The sequence below is a fragment of the Paramormyrops kingsleyae genome, chromosome 6 (assembly GCF_048594095.1).
Source record: "Paramormyrops kingsleyae isolate MSU_618 chromosome 6, PKINGS_0.4, whole genome shotgun sequence".
Taxonomy (NCBI): Eukaryota; Metazoa; Chordata; class Actinopteri; order Osteoglossiformes; family Mormyridae; genus Paramormyrops; species Paramormyrops kingsleyae.
In genome coordinates this window covers 34072703-34091612 of record NC_132802.1, presented here as the reverse complement: position 1 = coordinate 34091612, position 18910 = coordinate 34072703, and the positions used below count along the sequence as shown (strand labels likewise).

The following is an 18910-nucleotide window of genomic DNA, read 5'->3' as shown; positions in this document are numbered from 1 at the left end:
AGTGTGGGGAAGCAATAAAAAAGACCAATAGGATGTTGGGTTACATCTCTAGGTGTGTGGAGTTTAAGTCAAGGGAGGTGATGCTACGATTATACAATTCCTTGGTATGACCCTACGTAGAACATTGTGTGCAAGTTTGGTCACCATACCTTAAAGATGGACATTGGTGCCTTGGAAAGGGTGCAACGTAGGGCTACAAAAATGAATCCTGGTCTCAGAGGAATGTCTTATGAGGAGAGGTTAGCTGAGCTCAATATGTTTAGCCTTGAGCAAAGGAAACTAAGGGGGGACATGATCCAGGTATATAAGATTCCAACAGGTCTGGATGCTGTTCAGCCAAATGGCTACTTCAATATTAGTTTAAATACTAGAACTCGTGGCCATATATGGAAATTAGCGGGAGAACATTTTAAAATGAATTTGAGACAGCACTTCTTTACACAGTGTATAGTTATAGTATGAAAGAGTCCTCCTGTTCGTGTAGCGCAAGCTAAAACTCTGTGTTCCTTTAAATCAGAGCTAGATAAGATTTTATCAACTCTGAGCTATTAGTTAAGTTCTCCCCAAACGAGCTTGATGGACTGAATGGCCTCCTCTCTTTGGTAAATTTCTTATGTTCTTATCACCATCCGCTTGTCTGGGGTCCAGGTCCCGGGGGTAACAACTTCAGGAGAGATACTCAAACCTCCCTCTCCCCAGCCACCTCTACCAACTCCACCCAGGAGGCATCTGCGCCAGGTGTTCAAACCACCTCAATGGCCACCTGTATCCGTGATCTCATTCTTTTGGTTGTTTCCCACATGACCATAGGTGAGGGTAGTAATGAAGATGGACCAATTGATCGAGAGCTTTGCTTTCGGGCCCAGTTCTTTTTTGGCCACAACAAACCGGTTAGGCGCCTGCAAAAGTGCAGACGCCGCTCCGATCCACCTGTCCAGCTCTTGATCTCTTCTACCATCACTCGTGAATGAGCCCCCGAGATACTTGAACTCCTCCACTTGAGGCAGTGCCTCCTCCCTGACCTGAAGAGGGCAATCCACCCGTTTCTGGCTGAGAACCATGGTCTCAGACTTGGAGGTGCTAATCCTCACCCCTGCCGTTTCACACTCGGTTGCAAATCGCCCCAGCAGATGAAGCCAACAGGACCATGTCATCTACAAAAAGCAGCAATGCAATTCTGAGGCCACCAAACTGGACACCTTCAACACCCTGGCTGCGCCTAGAAATCTCGTCCATAAATATTATAAACAGGATCGGTGACAAAGGGCAGCCCTGGAGGAGCCCAACACACACTGGGAATACATTCGACTTATTACCAGCAATGTAGACCAAGCTTCTGCTCCGTTCATATAGGGATCGAATCGCCCACAGTAGCGGGCCCCAAACCCCATACTCCCGAAACAACCCCCACAGAGCACCTCGGGGAACCCAGTTGTAAGCCTTCTCCAAGTCCAAAAAACACATGTAGACTGGATGAGCAAACTCCCAGGCTCCTTCCAGTACCCTCATTAGGGTATAAAGCTGGTCCAGTGTTCCATGGCCAGGACGAAAACCGCATTGTTCCTCCAGAATCCAAGATTCGACTATTGATCTCACCCTTCTGTCCAGTACCCTGGAATAGACTTTCCCAGGAAGGCTGAGAAGTGTGATCCCCCTGTAGTTGGAACACACTCTCCAGTCCCCTTTCTTAAATAAGGGGACCACCACCCCGGTCTGCCAATCCAGCAGTACTGTCCCTGACCTCCATGCACTGTTGAGAAGGCGGGTCAGTCATGACAGCCCCACAACATTCAGAGCCTTCAGGTACCCCAGACAACTGTCGTCCTCCCCCGGGGCCTGGCTACCAAGTAGCTCTTTAGTCACCCTGGCAACCTCAGCCTCAATGATGTGCAAGTCCGCCCCAGCCCCCTCGGGCCCCGTGCCCTTCGATGTCTCGAAGGCGGTGCGCATGGATGTATCTGAGGCAGGGTTGAGGAGGTCCTCAAAGTATTCCTTCCACCTCCGGGTAATGTCCCAAGGTGAGGTCAACAGCACCCCCTCCCCACTGTAAACAGTAAGAGCCAGGAGCTGCTACCCCTTCCTGATATCCCAGACGATTTGCCAGAACTTTTTTGAGGCTAACTGAAAGTCACTTTCCATGGCCTCACCAAATTCTTTCCACTGCCCGAGCCACATTCCACCTTGCCTGCTGGTACCTGTCAGCTCCCTCGGAAACCCCCAGGCTAATAATTCCCGGTAGGCCTCCTTCATCAGCTTGACAGCCCCCCACACCTCTGGGTTCCACCATTAGGTACGGGGGTTACTGCCACGACTGGCACCGACCACCCTGCAGCCACAGCTCCGTACGGTTGCTTCCACAATGGAGGTCCGGCACAATGTCCATTCAGACTCAATATCCCCGACCTCCCCGGTACGCAGTTGGAGTTCTGCTGGAGGTGTGAGTTGAAGATTTGGCAAATAGGAGCCTCTGCCAGGCATTCCCAGCAGACCCTCACTATATGCTGGGGCCTGCCAGCTCTGACCAGCTTCCTCCCCTGCCACCTGAGCTAACTCACTACCAGGTGGTGATCAGTTGACAGCTCTGCCCCTCTCTTCACCCAAGTGTCCAAGACAGAAGGCCGTAGATCAGCTGATACGCTTATAAAATCAATCAATGACCTGTAGCCCCGGGTATGTTCATACCATGTCCACTTATGGACAACCTTTATGCTTGAACATGGTGTTCGTTATGGACAACCACAGAACACCACTTGGGTTCAGATCAGGGAGCCTGTTCCTCCCAATCACCCTCCTCCAGGCCACATTCTTGTTGCCCACGTGAGAGTTGAAGTCCCCCAGCAAAACAATGGAATCCCCTCATGGTGCGCTAACCAGCACACCACTCAGGGAGTCCAAGAAGGCCGGGTACTCCAAACTGTCATTCGGCGCATAGGCACAGATGACAGACAGAGACCTCTCCCAGGACCCAAAGGCGTAGGGAGACAGCCCTCTTGTTCAACGGGGTAAACTCTGATGTTAATGCACTGAGCTGTGCGGCCACCAGTAGCCCCACCCCAGCCCAGCGTCGCTCACCCGCTGCAACTCCAGAAGAAAAGAGTATCCAGCCCCTCTCCAGGAGGTTGGTTCCAGAACCCATGATATGTGTTGAGGTGAGCCCGACTATATCTAGCCGGTATCTCTCAGCCTCATGCACAAGTTCAGGCTCCTTCCCCACCAGAGAGGTGACATTCCATATCCCAAAAGCCAGTTTTGTCAGCCAGAGATCGGTCCGCCAGAATCTCCCTTGGCTGCCACCCGATCCACATCGAATCAGTGAGAATGGACACGTTAAATACTTCCAAAAAAATGTAATTTATTAATACAATAAAAATGTGTAAGCCGTTTTTTCATGTACATGTGCAGCTGTCTATGGATAAAAGTGTCTTTGTGACACTGGGGATATTTATCTCTGACATGGAACTGTCTATTTGTAATTACTGTATGGGAAAAAATATAGAGATATATATCATATATTCCTGTTCAGCTAAAAAATATTGAGATATGATTTTTGGTTCATATCGCCCAGCCCTAACATAGCCTTAATGTTCTGAAAGCAGTCCAACTTACTGCAGTTTTTACATTATCCTCTTCACTGTGAGTGCCACAGCCGGCATTGCCGCCACCACCACTATCATCAGCCACGGGAGCTGATGAAGGCCCTGCGGTGGCAAACATATCAGTAATTTTGGCACATTTGGCACTGTCTGCTTGAAGAGCCAGTTTCTCTTTTTCATGCAGTTTCTTTGCGCCTCTTTTTGCATTTCGTCTCCATCTCAGACGATTCTGACTGACTGACACTGCACAACGGCACAGATCGTGCCAGTCCCATGTCAGTTAAGAAAAGAAACAATGAGCTGCAGATCAACATGTTTCATGGGCTGGTGGTCAGGAAATAAACTCCTGTGCTGACTTTTTTTGATGAATGCATTACGCAGCCATCAGGGACCAAAGCTAATGGGGGTGGTGTTTAAAAATGTGATTGGGCCAACCCAGTGTCAATTGGGCTGCCGATGTACGAGTTTTATGGTCAGGTCAGACCAATAAATAAATAAACAAACCGTGTTGGCCCAAATAGCACACCGGCCCACCGGGAAAATGCCCAGTGCACCAGATGTTCAGTCCGTCCCTGAGTTCACCGAGTCTCTGGTGAATCTGCCCCAAGTACAGTTAGGAAGATGTTAAATGGATTGCAGACGTATTTCCCCTAACGAAACGGTGCAAACTAGACAAGCAAGTCCAGCCGCGCACAAAATTAATAAATAATCATTTTATTGTAGAACCCTGACACATTTTATTCTGTAATACTAATAGTCATGATCCTTTCCTACTATGGCAGCAGGCATTACCCCCTCTGTAAAGCCCCCTAGAACAAACATCTCCTGACACTCATCCAGGCAGCAGTACAAAGATGCTTTCTTACTCGCTGGTAAGCTGACTGCCGAATTTGTCAGCCTTTTTCTAGAATTGTCAAATATGTTGATAAATGTTTAATAAATGTTTTCAGACCTCGAAGATATCTCACATAGTTTATATTATACAGGACAATTTATTGCTGTCAGAAAATCAACACTTTGTTTTTATATGGATGAATACAAACTGTATTAAAAAGCAAATGCAAGATAAATATTGAATGCTCACATTGTTTATTTTTATTTGCATTTTAAGCAAATATAATTAACAAAATGGAATTGTAATATTTCTTTAATTCGTATACCCCAGTCATTCCAGTGGAATCTAGATGGAACTGCTCTTTGTTTAATCTAATTTCGTCCACTGGTTGATATACATCCTCTGGGGCATAGTGCTGACTACACATTGGTGCTCCCACGAAGAATTTTGAAAGTTTGCCCCTCATCTCTTTTAATCGCCCTCACCCAAAGAGCACATATTTTATCATCCAGAGGGAAATCGTGGAAATTCAAATACGGATTTTCTTTTGTTTGCAGCTGGAGCAACAAGGATCACTGCAGTAGCATCTCCTTGATGACAGTGCCATGCTTGTTAGATGGTCTGCTGTTGACAGATGGTTAGGGTTAGGCTTTCTTGTATTCCAAAATTTCAATGTGGCATTAAACCCCTCTTTCACGCTCAGGTAAACCAGAAATAAAGGAAACCTGCTTAGAGTCAGATCAGAAGTTCCCTGACGTCATGGATGACGGGCCTATGGATGTGTGTGTGTGCGTGTGTGTGTGTCTAGGGGTCATGTAAATACTACCAAATGTCCCAAACAATGTTATTTTGGGGGACCATTTTTTCAGTCCCCTCAAGGGGAAATTTTATAAAAAATCTGTGACTGCAATCAAAAAACTAAAAATGCCAAAAGACTTGTAATTTGTGTAGATACTTATGATTGAGGTTAAGGCTGCCATTAAGGTTAAGGGGTTATGGTTGCCATTTTTGGGGCTAGGGATACCTTGAGCTCAGCTCCAGCAGCAGCCACCTCCCGGTTCTGTTCCAGCACCTCGCTCTCCAGCTCATCCTGCTCTTCGGCCGGGTCAAAGCTGTACATGGGCATCAGCTGCAGCCTCAGCTTCTCTAACCTGGTGGTCAAAGCAGCTGTCAGTCAGTGAGATGAAACTCCAGGAATCCAAGGGCTGGAACTGTGTGTGACAGAGTGGTCTGCAAAACATGGCTGTCCTCTGAATCACCACATGCACCTGAAAATCTATACATTCATGGGTAAATGGTTTCTGCTCAGAGAAGGAGGTACAGTGTTCTTGGTATTAGCATCTTTAACATAACATAATTCCTCTGTCAGTTGCATTTAGCTAAAAACCTGATGTGTCTTCTTACCTGTTACGTTTCCTGATGTACAGAATCTAAAATTGAGACGGGAGAGATTACAGTTAAAACTTTATGTAGATCACATAAAATAAGTTTTACAATGAAATGCCCCTCAACTTCAGATGACCAAGGGGCCTACTAGAAGGGTATGTTTGAGAGACAGTTAGTCATTTACTTGACTAACTGTCAAGTAAATCACCAATGGCCAGAGCTCATCATTGTGTATTTTCAATAAATAGCTAGACATGATCGAGGAACAGTCTTTTTCATTATGCACAAAAAATAATTTTTGTTGCTACAGTCTAAGACTTACAGCCATAGAAAAAAAATTAAGAGACCACTCTATATTTTTAAATAAATCTGCATTTTAAAGTCCTGGTTTAATCCTGGTTCAGTTGGCATAAGGCTACGCTGAGCAGTAGGGTGCGTCCAGGTTTAAAATTTCTAAGACAGCAGTGCACAAGAATAAGGTGAAGCATGAGACACTGGAAACGACCAGAAACCAGCCAGGTAAAGGTAAAGAAGCGCCTTTCTAATGCCAAAGATGACCGTTCACTTATATGTTTCAGTTTCTCATGAACCGTAGGGTGACATCAAGTAACTTCCAAAGGAAAGGAAAACATTAAGTGCAGGTATGAAGTGCATAAGAACATAAGAAAAGTACAGAACATGAGAAATTTACAAACGAGAAGCAGCCGTTCGATCTCATTTTGGGAGAACTCAATAAATAGCTCAGAGTTGTTAAAATCTTATCTAGCTCTGATTTAAAGGAACCCAGGGTTTAGCTTGCACTACACTAACAGGAGGACTATTCCATACTCTAACTACAAGCTATGTAAAAATCCGGTTTAAAATATTCTCCCGCTAATTTCCTCCTACGGCCATGAGTTCTTGTATTCGAAATAATATTGAAGTAACCATTTGGCTGAACAGCATCCATACCTACTGTATTAGAATCTTATATACCTGGATCATGTCCCCCTTAGTCTCCTTTGCTTGAGGCCGAACAGATTCAGCTCAGCTAACCTCTCCTCATAAGACATTTCTCTAAGACCAGGAATCATTCTTGTAGCCCTTGCAGCAATGTCATTTTTAAGGTAAGGTAACCAACCTGCACACAATATTCTAGGTGGGGTCTTGCCAAGGAATTGTATCATCTTAGTATCACCTCCCTTGACTTAAACTCCACAAACCTATAGATGTAACCCAACATCCTATTGGCCTTTTTAATTGTTTCCCCACACTGGCAAGAGTGGGACATGGAAGCATCAACATACACACCGAGGTATACATATAAATACATAAAAAAATCTGTGCTTTATATTTCTGCTTCCTGCATGGATTACCTTACATTAAATTTCATCTGCCAGGTATATAAGTCACTAATTAAATCAAGGTCCTGCTGTAGCTGCTAGTTCAGTATCTGCTACACCACCCACCTTGGTGTTGTCTGCAAATGTAACCAATTTACTGTATATATTAGAGTTGATATTGTCTATGTAAATTAGGAATAATGGTGGTCCTAAAATTGAACCCTGTGGTACCCCACTATGAACACAGGGCCACTGTGGCATTGTGCCTCTAATAACTACCCGCTGCTTCCTGTCTGTTAACCAGTTTTCAATCCAAACTGCTACAGTTCATAAAATCCCTGTTGCTTTGAGCTTAAGCAGGAGATGTTTGTGGGGGACAACATCAAAGGCCTTCTAGAAATCTAATTAGAGTACATTTAATTTTGTGATCAATTTTTCTTGTAGCTTCCTCAAAGATCTCAAGAAGATTAGTTAAACAGGACCTAACTCTCCCAAATCCACGTTGGCTATCCCTCAGAATGTTATTTGAATCCAGATAATCTACCGTTTTCACTTGGATTAAAGCTTCCATTACATTTCCAGTTATGCAAGTTAAACTGATTGGCCTATAGTTTGCTGGATTACTTTTATCCCCTTTTTTGAACATGGGAGTTACATTAGCATGCTACCAATCAGAAGGTACCACAGCAGCAGATAAGGATTTCTGAAAAAATTAAAGGTTGGCTAATAATATCCCTCAGCCTTTTTAAAACCATAGGTAAGATGCCACCAGGGCCCTGCGATTTATTTATTTTGATCTTAGCTAGGCTTTGTAGCACATAAGAACATAAGCTTCATTTATACATATTAGTCATAGACGATGCTGGATTAGTAATAAAAGTCGGTATGTTACTCGTGTCCTCTACAGTGAATACCCGTGCAAAACCACCATTAAACTCATTAACTATATCAATTTCATTTTCAATTATAAGACCCTTACTATCCTGCAGATTAGTAATTTCTTTTGGAGTTAAAATATTGGAGGAAACTTTTAATGTCATCCTTAGCCTCCAATGCAATCTTCCTTTCGACATTCCTCTTAGCGAGTCTATTATTTTTTAACTCAACCTGTAGATTCAGATACTTCTGCTTTATTCCGACATCATTAGTTATTTTGTGTTTGTGGAACAGAGCCCTTTTCCTCCTGACTTTAGTCTTAACTTCACTATTAAACCACCTTGCAGTTTCCTAGGTTTAGTTTTACTGGAAACAGTTATGAAGTCCTATTGCACTTGCAATAACTCCATCCAGTTTAGAGTTTTCAGATTCAGTCTCATACCATTAAAGTTAGCCTTCCTAAAATTATATATTTTTGTTTTGGACTTTGCTCTTTGGACACTAAAATTAACCTCAAATTTAGCCATGTTATGATCAATACTGTCAACAGAGGTGGAAATTTCAAGTCCGGAGAGTTCAAATCCAGACCAAGATTTTGTTTCATTCAACCAGTTGAGTACTGTGTGACTGTAACCCTCTATACTCAACAGTGGATTTGTTCTCTCTGGACCTGAAATCTCCACCTCTCACATTTTCCAATCCTATCCAGGTTATTAGAGAAAACAAGATCCAGAATGGCTTCTCTCTTAGTAGGGATTTTAACAGACTGAGTAAAAAAAAGCAATCCTTTACCAATTCCACCATCTCAATTTCATTTACAGTAGAACCAGAGATTATGTTCCACTGTATCCCAGGTAAATAAAAATCACTTAAAACTTCCACATCATTTTTATTACTCATAATTGTAGGATCACACATGCACATATCACAGGGCTTAAATTCCAGGTGGCCTGAGACAAGGCTGAGCCTGGTATGAGAGGTAGACATTGGCCTAGGCACCAAAGGGGGGTTAGTGACCCCACACACATAAACACACACACACACACACATAAAAAGGGATGCCAGCACTCCAACTTTTATTGCTCAAAGATTTAGGGACCTACAGACAGCAGAGTGGACCTCAAGGACAGGGGTCCCTCGACTTGGCACACAACCCCCTCCCCAGACATCCTGCCTTACATACCACTCACCCAACAGACCAACACCCTATAGAAAGTTTCTTTTAAGTGTGGCTTTTGTATACCCTCTATGTTGATTTACTCGTGACTAACAGTCTCAATATACAGATAGGTTATATTTGTATGTGTTCTTAGACAATCTTAGTGTTTTGTGTGCTACCCTCATAACCATGTTCACGGAGTATCACCTATTTTACCCCTTCACACTTGAACACTTATGTAAATTTGAATAAATAAATAGGTATTAGCTACCCCTGGATATATGTTCTCATGGTTATACCAGAAGAAAAGTTGAATAGTCTAACCAGGTATCCTAGTGTGTCCTAACTTTCAGAGATTCTTCTTTCTTTGTTTAGCACCCCCCCCCCCCCTTTCTTCCAACATTCCTTTGTGGTCCTTATCTGATCTTAGTGGTCCATTACCAAGCTTTCTGTGTTCTACCATGCTATATTAATAGAACTGAATTAAGGTGTACCTTATCCATTCTGGAGAAGATCAATTGGGATAAGCCACACCAAACAAAATATGTTGTTTCCAGATGTGCAACTTAAATTGGTATTACCACAAACTAACGGCCACGCCTATCTAAGGATAAGATGTGCTGTTTTTAATGTGAATATATGATGTAATGTCTGCACAAAGTGTAACATCTGTTGAGGTGCAACCCAAAACACCTGCATCATATACTGATGTGAGTCAGTCACATACATAATATAAGTAATTGTTAATCAATTAATACAGATGGTATGAGGTGTGAACCTGTGAAGCAGGTATGGCATGTTTGATGTCAAACTGATGGACAATCACTTCTGATTCCAAATCTGGTCAGTGGTTACCATGAAAGTGGATGTGTCAAAAGTTATACCAGCTTAATGAAAATCATCAGTAAAGGGAGAATCAGTCTGGTCATAAATCCTAAAAGGACTGATACAGACCCCCTTCCGAAAGCCTGCCAAATGGATGGTCAGCCATTGGTCCAGGAGTCGAATTCCTGGTCATCCCTATTCATGAACTTTAGACCATAAAAACCTGGCACCTCAGAACAAAGGAGAGCAGAGAAAAGCCCATCAGCCCGAGAGGAGCAGAAAGACCATTAGCCTGAAGAGAGGCAGAGAACATCAGCCCAGGAGAAGAGAAGCCCACAAGAAGCCCTCCGGTGAAGGCCCAGCTAGACAGAGAACTGCAACAAAGACAAAGCTTCACAAGGAGAGAGAATCCAAGGGGCTCCATTCCAGTAACTGCTCTAAACGCAGCGCTTTCCTGAGTGCCGTCATCCCATCAGCTCATCAGCTCTGCAACCAACTGCCAAGACCCCCTCCCCCCACTCTAGAACCAAGTAAACCAACTTCCTCTTATTCTAACAACCTAAGCTATTCTGTTAACCTGCTATAAGACTTTAGGGTCGTGTTTCCACAAACTGTGCTTGCCTTGCAGAACAGTATTTCCCTTTAAGGTTACTCATTTAAATCTGGTCATTGCATATTCATAATTACATTGTTTGTATTCCGTTATTTCGTGTTTGTTGTTTGTGTTAGGTGTAAAGTCTGTCTTATGTTAGTTGTTGTGTTAGCTAAGAATAAATGCATGTCTTTTACACAACTTCAACCTCCGTTCATTGAGTGCTCACAATAGTCCCTGCCTTTGGGCGATCTTGCTACATGCTCTGAAACCTCAAACTCGCCTGAAATATCGCGAGACTCTCTCTCATCAGCCGTGAGAGGAGCTTCGCTACCAATCCTTTACATTACCTGGTGATGCAGTTCGCTGGACGACCCTTCTAACCCAGGTTACTAAGCGATATTGGTAATTAGTGAATCCCATTTAAGTCTAACATTAACAGACTAACGGGGATCCCGCAATTGAGTTTGGAGGAGCCGACCATTCGGCATAACATTTGGTTAATAACCAGCACTAAATAATAATTCATTCAAATTTGATTCATTTCAAAGCATATTGGTGGAGATATTAAAATTTACCTGAGCTAATAATTCCTACATAATCATTGTTGTGCAACATTCTGCTTTCCTCTGCAGCTACATTAGGTGTTCTATAACAAACACTTACAATTAGGTCATTTGAGTTTTTAGCATTTAGTTTTACCCATATAGCTTCAGTACTTTTATTTTTATGTTTTCTTTTACTGCAACACCAACTCTTTTCTTGCCTATCTGGTCATTACAGAACAACAAGTAACCATCCATATTATATTATACATTCTCCACCATCATCACACAACAATGTTTCTGTTTTTCCTATAATGTCATAATAGTCTGATGAAATAAAAGCCTGTAAATCAAAGGCTCCTAGCATTTAAATACAGACAGCAATGAGCAGGACTTTTATAGTGCCCACTTTCATTATTATTTGAGGCGTTCCGTCTCCCCCACCTATATTCTTAACTAACCTAGCTGCCCCTCCAGTCCCTAGTTTAAACATTCCTCAACTACTCTACACATACGCCTCCCCAATACACTGGTTCCCCTATGGTTCAGCTAACTTAGCCCGGCTTGCACATGGCACGGGAAGTATTCCAGAGAATACCACCATGGACGTTCTGCTTCTAAGCTTATCTGCGACTTCTATACATTTTTCCTGCAGAACAGCCCTCCTACTCTTGCCTATGTCTTTGGTGCCAACATGGACCATGACCACTGGATCCACCCCAGCCAAAAGCCTGTGCACAAGATCCAGAAGCCAAGACACTGTAAGGGACCCTCTCTCACAGCACTGCTAGGACAGTTTGAGTCAGGCTCCTAGAAGCAGGACTGAAGTCCCATAAAGCAAGGAAGGAGCCCTTCATTAATGAGAAACAGGGAAGAACCTGGCTGCTGTTTGCAAGAAATATATAAATATATCCACACACACACACACACACACACACAAAACATACACGCACACACCCATTAATTGAGAAACAAGTGAAACAAAAAATTGTGCTGCGGTCTCTTAATTTCCGGCTGTATTTCCACATTTCATCTCTGAGTGTTCTGCATATGAATGTGGAGTGTTAACATGTTATTATGTATTTATTGTTTATGGTTATGAACTGGGGGTGACATGGTGATGCAGTGGTTAGCACTGTTGCCTCATACAACTGGAGTTATCAAATTGTTTGCAGGTGTCCATGTGTGAGTGAATGGTATGTGAGGGTGGCCTGTAATGGCGCCCCATCCTGGGTTGTTCCCTGCCTTGCACCCATGGCCTCTTGGAAGGCTCCAGACCCCCTACAATTCTTGAACAGGATAAGTCGTTACAGAAAATGGATGGATGGATGGGTTATGCATTGCTGCTCATTGAGATGAAGAGTGCTTAGCCAACTGAAGGGTGCAGATCAGCTAGACTGAAAGACAGGCATATCAGAATGAGTTATCCAGTAGAAAGTCCCAAGATGCACAGGTGTGGGCCTTCACTCACCATGACGACAGCCAGGCCTATGACAGTGATGATACCAAAGGGTACCAGCACCATTGCCGCACCATACCCACCAGCCACTGGCTCGGACGGCTTAGTGGAGTTGAAGCCAGTATCGTTTGCAGCCACTGTCATGGTCATGGGGGTTGTTCTGGAGGTGATGTTGTGCCGCCTGTCCCCATACACTGTGGAGCCCCGTAAGAGGACAGTGGTGGGGACAGTGTTGGGTAGCTGGGACTTTGTGGTCGTCACTGGCATCGTTTCTTCATCAGGGGAAAAGTAGGGTCCTTTGGGAAAGAGTCACTTCGCAGTGCGGTGCACTACTGCCCACAGAAACAGGCTCTGCTGAATCATGGTGAGCTCAGCCTTCCTGTCTCAAGCACCGAGAGCTCTCTCTGAAAGAAAAGGCCATCTCATAGACATAATTCTCACACTGCAAGCCATATCAAAAATGTTTCAATCATTGTATCCCTACTACGGAAATGCCCTCATTTTAGTAACACACAGGTTCCAGAATGGAATTTTAGAGAACTCTCCTTAATAATGCAGGAAGGACAAATGCCCAGCAGGTGTGCTGCAACCTCATAATTAATGCATTATGAATGCGTTTCTGTTACCAACCACAGGTAAAGAGACCGGTATATGATTACAGCACACAAAACTTGCATCAAGTCAAAACAATCAGGCAGTCATAGTACAGGAATGCCGTTGTTACCTGACTCTGTTATAACTTAGTGACAAAAAGAAACAGGCCTTGACAGCTTATAAATATTTTACAGAGAAACTGTATAACGGATTTATGGATATCCAAAGACAACCTGAGAATTTACATCATTATATCATTTATAAGTAATTAAACATTAACTTCATAGTTCACAAGAAAAATATTTTCTCTTTTAAACGAAACTTTTTACAGATAAAGAAAGTGAGTTCTTAAGGGCAGTTTCTATGTTTAATATCAGTATGAGTTTAAGAACATTTTGAGAATTTGCTTTTTTAAATAGAAGTAGTCTAACAATGGCACGACAACAGTTAGCCTTGGAGACATGTAGGTTATGGGAAATAGACTTTGTACACAGGGTGTAATAACAGAAAATAAACAAGGAAAGTCACTCTATAGAAAGCTTAGGACATGTTTTGCACTCGGAGAAGAAGGAATGAAACCATGGTAACCAAAAAGGGGAAGTGACAGAGGGAACACCTGCACCCCTTAAATTTCTCTGAGGACCCCATGGCATTAAATGCTGCAGATAAAGGGGAGGCCTCTATCTCTGCTGGGGGAGGGCAGGCCCACCAAGGTGAGAAGGCACAGAGAAGCTTACACAAGGGCAAGGGCAACGGAAAGATGGTTACTATGAAACCGCAGGCTTCCTCTTCAAATCCCCTTGTCCACAAACCCTGACGGTTGATGGGGGAAGGGGGGGGGGGGGAGCAGGAAGAAGGGAGAAGACGGCAATGACTGTTTTTGAGATCTCTGCCCTCACACACATCATTTGTTTCTGCAGGCTAGCATGTCTGTATGGCAAAGACAATGAAGTAAGTAGTTTGTAAACATTGTAAAGGAGCTCTGTTGTTGCCCCATGAGAAAGACACCAAATACACCATATTAATGTCTAGCTGTTAAAAGAAGCAAAAACACTATTATGAGTCAAGTAAGCTGTAGAGTTTGGGTTAGTTATGTAAGCATATCAGAAATCCAGTGTGAAAGGAATAATTAAGCTTCATATAATAAAATATACAGATGTTGGTGTGATCTATTTGGTTTTCAGACATATCAGCAACTCTGTAATCAGTCAGTTTTGGCTAAAAGGCTGATATATTCATTACTGGATAAAAAGTTTAACTTCTGCATTGCGGTACGTACACTCTTACACAGGAGTGCAGCACATGTTAAGCAATGCTCATCCAAAAAACTGAACGTAGGTGTGAGGGAGGGCTACGCGTTCACTGTGTTGACTGATGCGTTATCTTTTTGTCATTTGTTTCTGTGTTTGTTGTGTCAACCTGGGGGGGGGGAGCAGGGAAGGGGCGGCTATAGGAAAAGAACATGCAGCCATTTTTTTCACACCAACCACAACCCACACCTGTCAATCCACAACCCCCCCCCCCCCCCGCCGAATGTTCCCGTTACGCTATCTTGAGCCTTTAGCATGGCACTGTCTCTCTCTCATACACGTTGACGTTTGCAGTGCCAGTGTGCAGGAGCAGACAGGATGTGGGTGGCTGTCTTTCGTCACATCACCACGCAAGTACAGTACCAAGGAAAGCAGGCCCCAGTAAATGTCTAGAAAATTGGCCCTGCGGTATGAAAGCATTTCCACACAAACGCACACACACCCACACACAAACGTGCTTTGCCTGCTTAGGCCCCTATCACCGCCTTGTGTGGCCACCTGCACACTGCCTGACTCGTTAATCAGTGAGGCCCCACACGATGCACTCGCTCCACTCCCACCTGTCACCCAGCGCTGCCTGAGCCTGAAAAACCTGATGCTGAATGAGCCTCAAAGTTGGGAAACTGGCCAAGTTTCTCTGAAATGTTTGTGGAGTGCTGGTCGTCGCTCCCTGACCTCAAAGCTGATTAACCACGGGGGACAGATTCTGTTACTGATCACAGCTTTTTAAATATAGCCAGATTTTTTAGAATAAATCTGACCTATATGCTTTGTCGTCAACTAACAATGCAATACCAGTGAGTTCTTTATTTTATATTATTTCAACTCATTTGCAGATAAACATTTAGCAATATAATTCAAACCACCGTATCTATTTTTTAAACTATATTAAAATGACTAGCACTTTTGTTGTGATGAAATTATACAAAAAAAAAGCTTTGAGAGCTTTTTTTCATTGAACAATGTGAATGGAGATGATAAATGGAATGTCTCCTCTGTGAAGGTCTATTGTGAAACATTTTTGCCATTTGTGAGACTAATAAACAAAGTGGCCTGTGAAAGAGATACTGGCTCATACTCTGCTGTAACACAGATGTCCACATTCAATCCCAGGCAGCAGCTCAGCTGTCGTGTATGGGATGTTTAGAGAACAGGGAAAGGAGCACATACTGTAATATGGAATGAAATCATAATTATCTTACTTTTAATTTATTATATACTGTTAATATAAATTGCAGGGGTGGAAAAAGTTTCTTGTGCCCTGTTACCAAGCCACAAAGACAAAAACATGCCACTGCACTCACTGCGCAGGATGGGCCGCCCACTTAATGAGAAACATGTGCAGTGCCACCACACAACCAATCAAAATGAAGGGCCCACTGTAGACTTCCACTAGACCAATCACTGGGCATCAGACAAATCCACACAAAATTCCAATGACGAAATGATCACCATCGACAATGAGCACTACACTCGTCCTCCTTGCTCTGTTTGCACTGTTTTCCTGGATAACACTTCCATTTATACGCAGCAAAGCAAGTTTATCCCCATACAGAAGGGTTCATGAAAGTTCACTACCTGATCCCATGAATGGTGGAGGCACCCACTGACCCAGGCTCTGTGCTGCGGCTGAAGTCCAGAAGAGAAGAGAGACCGAAGAAGGCAGCCTGAAGCTATTACTCAGGAGTATGAAAGATATCTAGCACATCAGTTTTCTTCATCTGTTATCTTGTAATCTGTCTGTCATTCTGTTTTTTCCTGCTTCTTCGGTTCAGTTTTCCACCTCCTGTTCCCTGCCTGCCGGCTTCTCAGCAAAAACCCTGGAGCCTCACAGACATGTAATACATTAAAGAAAAAACACCAGGTTTGCTACTACTTCTGGAGACAAGGACCAGTGGTACCCTGTTGGGCTCACATACTCTGCCTCTTTTTCTGTGATTATCTGTTGCTCTTGGCTGTTTTTCTCAAGTGTTTTTCAGAAAAATATCTGTTTCAGCTCCAAGGATGCTGCAATCGGAGCTCTGTGATCCAAGACAGAGAGCCCTCCCCCGCACGCTGCCATTGGAGCGCTCCAGTGGAATCTGAGTCCCTAGTTGGTTGCCTGGCATTGTCTGTCTGGATTTGCATGGATAAAGGCTGGGTTTAATGGTTCAGCACACTAGATGCTGTCAGAACTGGCTCTTTTATTGTATCCGGGTGGTTACAACAGGGATGTTAACCCTTTGAATTCCTCATTGGATTATTATAGGAATTCCATTCAACTAGTGCAAGAATGAAAAATGGCTACTTGTGGAGAAGGATTTTTTTCATGATGTTGCGAAGCAGGCATATTCACTCGTGTCACTAATTATATACATTTCTCCTTCATGTTGGGCCATGTTGAAACATCTTTCCCATGCTTTCCTTCTCTACCTGAGGGGCAGTGTGTGGCTCACACAACAAATTAACAAACAAAAATATTCAGACAGCTTGATAATTTCCACTGAAACACGATTTCTGTCATATTTGATTGTATCAGCTGAACCATCCACAATTACTTTACACTGAACAAAACACTTTTCCATTAAAATTAAAGTAGTTATATTTTCACATCAGCTCTCCTTTCTTATATATTTCATTAGAAAGATGACAGGTAAATAAACTTCTCAGACATCACGTGGTTAAGAACCTTAATTAGGGTATTCATACTTTCTTGATTTATGTCAAGAACATGTGTTTTCTAAATTACTCATAAAATGCACGTAGTTCTAAAAGCCTGTTTTTTATTTGTGACTTACATCAACTACCTGAGTTTAAATGATTGCTGTCTATAGTCCTATTAAAACTGTGCTATTTTCTCTCTTTCAGATATAATAGTATTTATGTCGATGGTAAGCTGATGCATACCAACCAGCACATATCAGACTGAAAAATCATTTATCTCTCTACAGATCATCATACTTATTACCTGATTGTATTGACAGCTCTTTTGCTCTTATGGGCATGATTTCCCCCAGGCAAAGCAATAATACTCAAAGGAATGGTGTTGGTAATATAAAGAGCACAGTAATATTAAGTTGTACTGGAGTGCCATTAACTATTTTTACTGAATGGGATAGAAATGCTTACCAAATAGGTTTAAAAATGCATAACTATGCATCTGAATATCAGTAAAGGTCATTAAGGGGAACAACTAACCATGTGCTTAATTCATGTGCAGTGTGTTAATTACATGTTTAAGTCTAGTTTAAGGAGTTTAAGGTGACCACACTACTTTGATATGTTCATGGTTGTGTATGTAGATGTTTAGAGGGTATTGAGAGGTGAGAATCTACCAGTTTCTTTGCTACCTATTTGTAATTCTCCAGATATTTAATTATGACAAATGATTGTCTTGGGTATTGGTATTTGATTAATTATATAAAATATGTGTATACAGTTTTCAGATTTGGACTACGTGGATTTTGGAAGATCACAACTACATGTCACATAAAGAATAATATAAGATATATGTGGAAACAGCATTTTTCCATTCATCTTTAAAAGCGATTCATGCACGTACTTGGGCTGGGTGTCACCTGTAAGCATGGCCTAGTTGGCTCCCTTTGCACACACTGCCATCTGGAGGGTGTGATTAACGGTGCACGCTGACCATCAATCAAATTGTGTTTCGCTTTTTTGATCAGCCTATTTGTTTTTAAAGATTCTGTTTTTACGATTTTGTTCACTTTAAAGTATTGATACTGATTAGTTTCCAAGCTTCACAGAAGAGGAATGGTGAGTGTATGGCAACATATAGTGGTTGTAACTTTCACGCCATAGATATTTAATTTTTTTGAATAATGAATTTTAATACATCCATCCGCTGAAAATACTTATCCTATTCAGGGTTACAGGGGGTTCAAAACCTATTCTGAAGGCAAGGGAGGGAACAACCTAGGATGGGGCACCAACCCATCGCAGGGCACACTGACATACTATTCACTCACATATGGGGCCAATATGTGCCATGGCAGAGACTCAAACGCTGACCTCAGCAGTGCAAGGCCACTGCGCTAAACACCGTGCCACTGTGCCACCATGCCGCCACTGGAACTTTAATCATTGTTCTGTTTTGTTACTGTTCTGTCCTGAAATTACCTGGCATCATATGCATGCTACTCACCTGGAAAACATTAATCTGCAGAGATGGGTGACTTCTGGGCTACAGTGCTGAAGAAGCTTCTGGTTATTTGTGCAGTGCAAGGCAAATTGGCACCAATTTTTCATGTTAATTTGTACTGAATCATGAAAATTTTTAATTTGGAAAATATTGCAATCATTCTTTTTATATATTACATGTATCACTTGTGTTATTTTTGCCACGATATATAATGCATTATAATGCAGACAAATCACTCTAGGCCACCAACCTGAACTCATTAAATGCATTAAA

The 18910-nt window shown here is 42.7% G+C and overlaps 1 protein-coding gene across 6 annotated transcripts in view; it reads right to left on the bottom strand.

Moving 5' to 3' along the window:
• c6h3orf18 (chromosome 6 C3orf18 homolog) overlaps positions 1-18910 on the bottom strand; it is a 31190-nt gene that overhangs the window by 8172 nt on the left and 4108 nt on the right. For 2 of the 6 annotated variants that reach the window (XR_011992002.1, XM_023821024.2), the window contains exons 1-4: positions 16075-16563; positions 12605-12996; positions 5833-5858; positions 5453-5579 (exon numbers count right to left, since the gene is read on the bottom strand). Coding sequence is in view for 5 of the 6 variants with exons in the window: in XM_023821024.2 (XP_023676792.1) it covers positions 5453-5579; positions 5833-5858; positions 12605-12859 (408 nt within the window). In the remaining variant the exon portion in view is untranslated. Of the gene's footprint in view, positions 1-4565; positions 5053-5452; positions 5580-5832; positions 5859-12604; positions 12997-16074; positions 16568-18910 lie in introns of those variants that run through there. The other 4 variants (XM_023821026.2, XM_023821022.2, XM_023821025.2 and 1 more) reach the window with 4 other exon arrangements.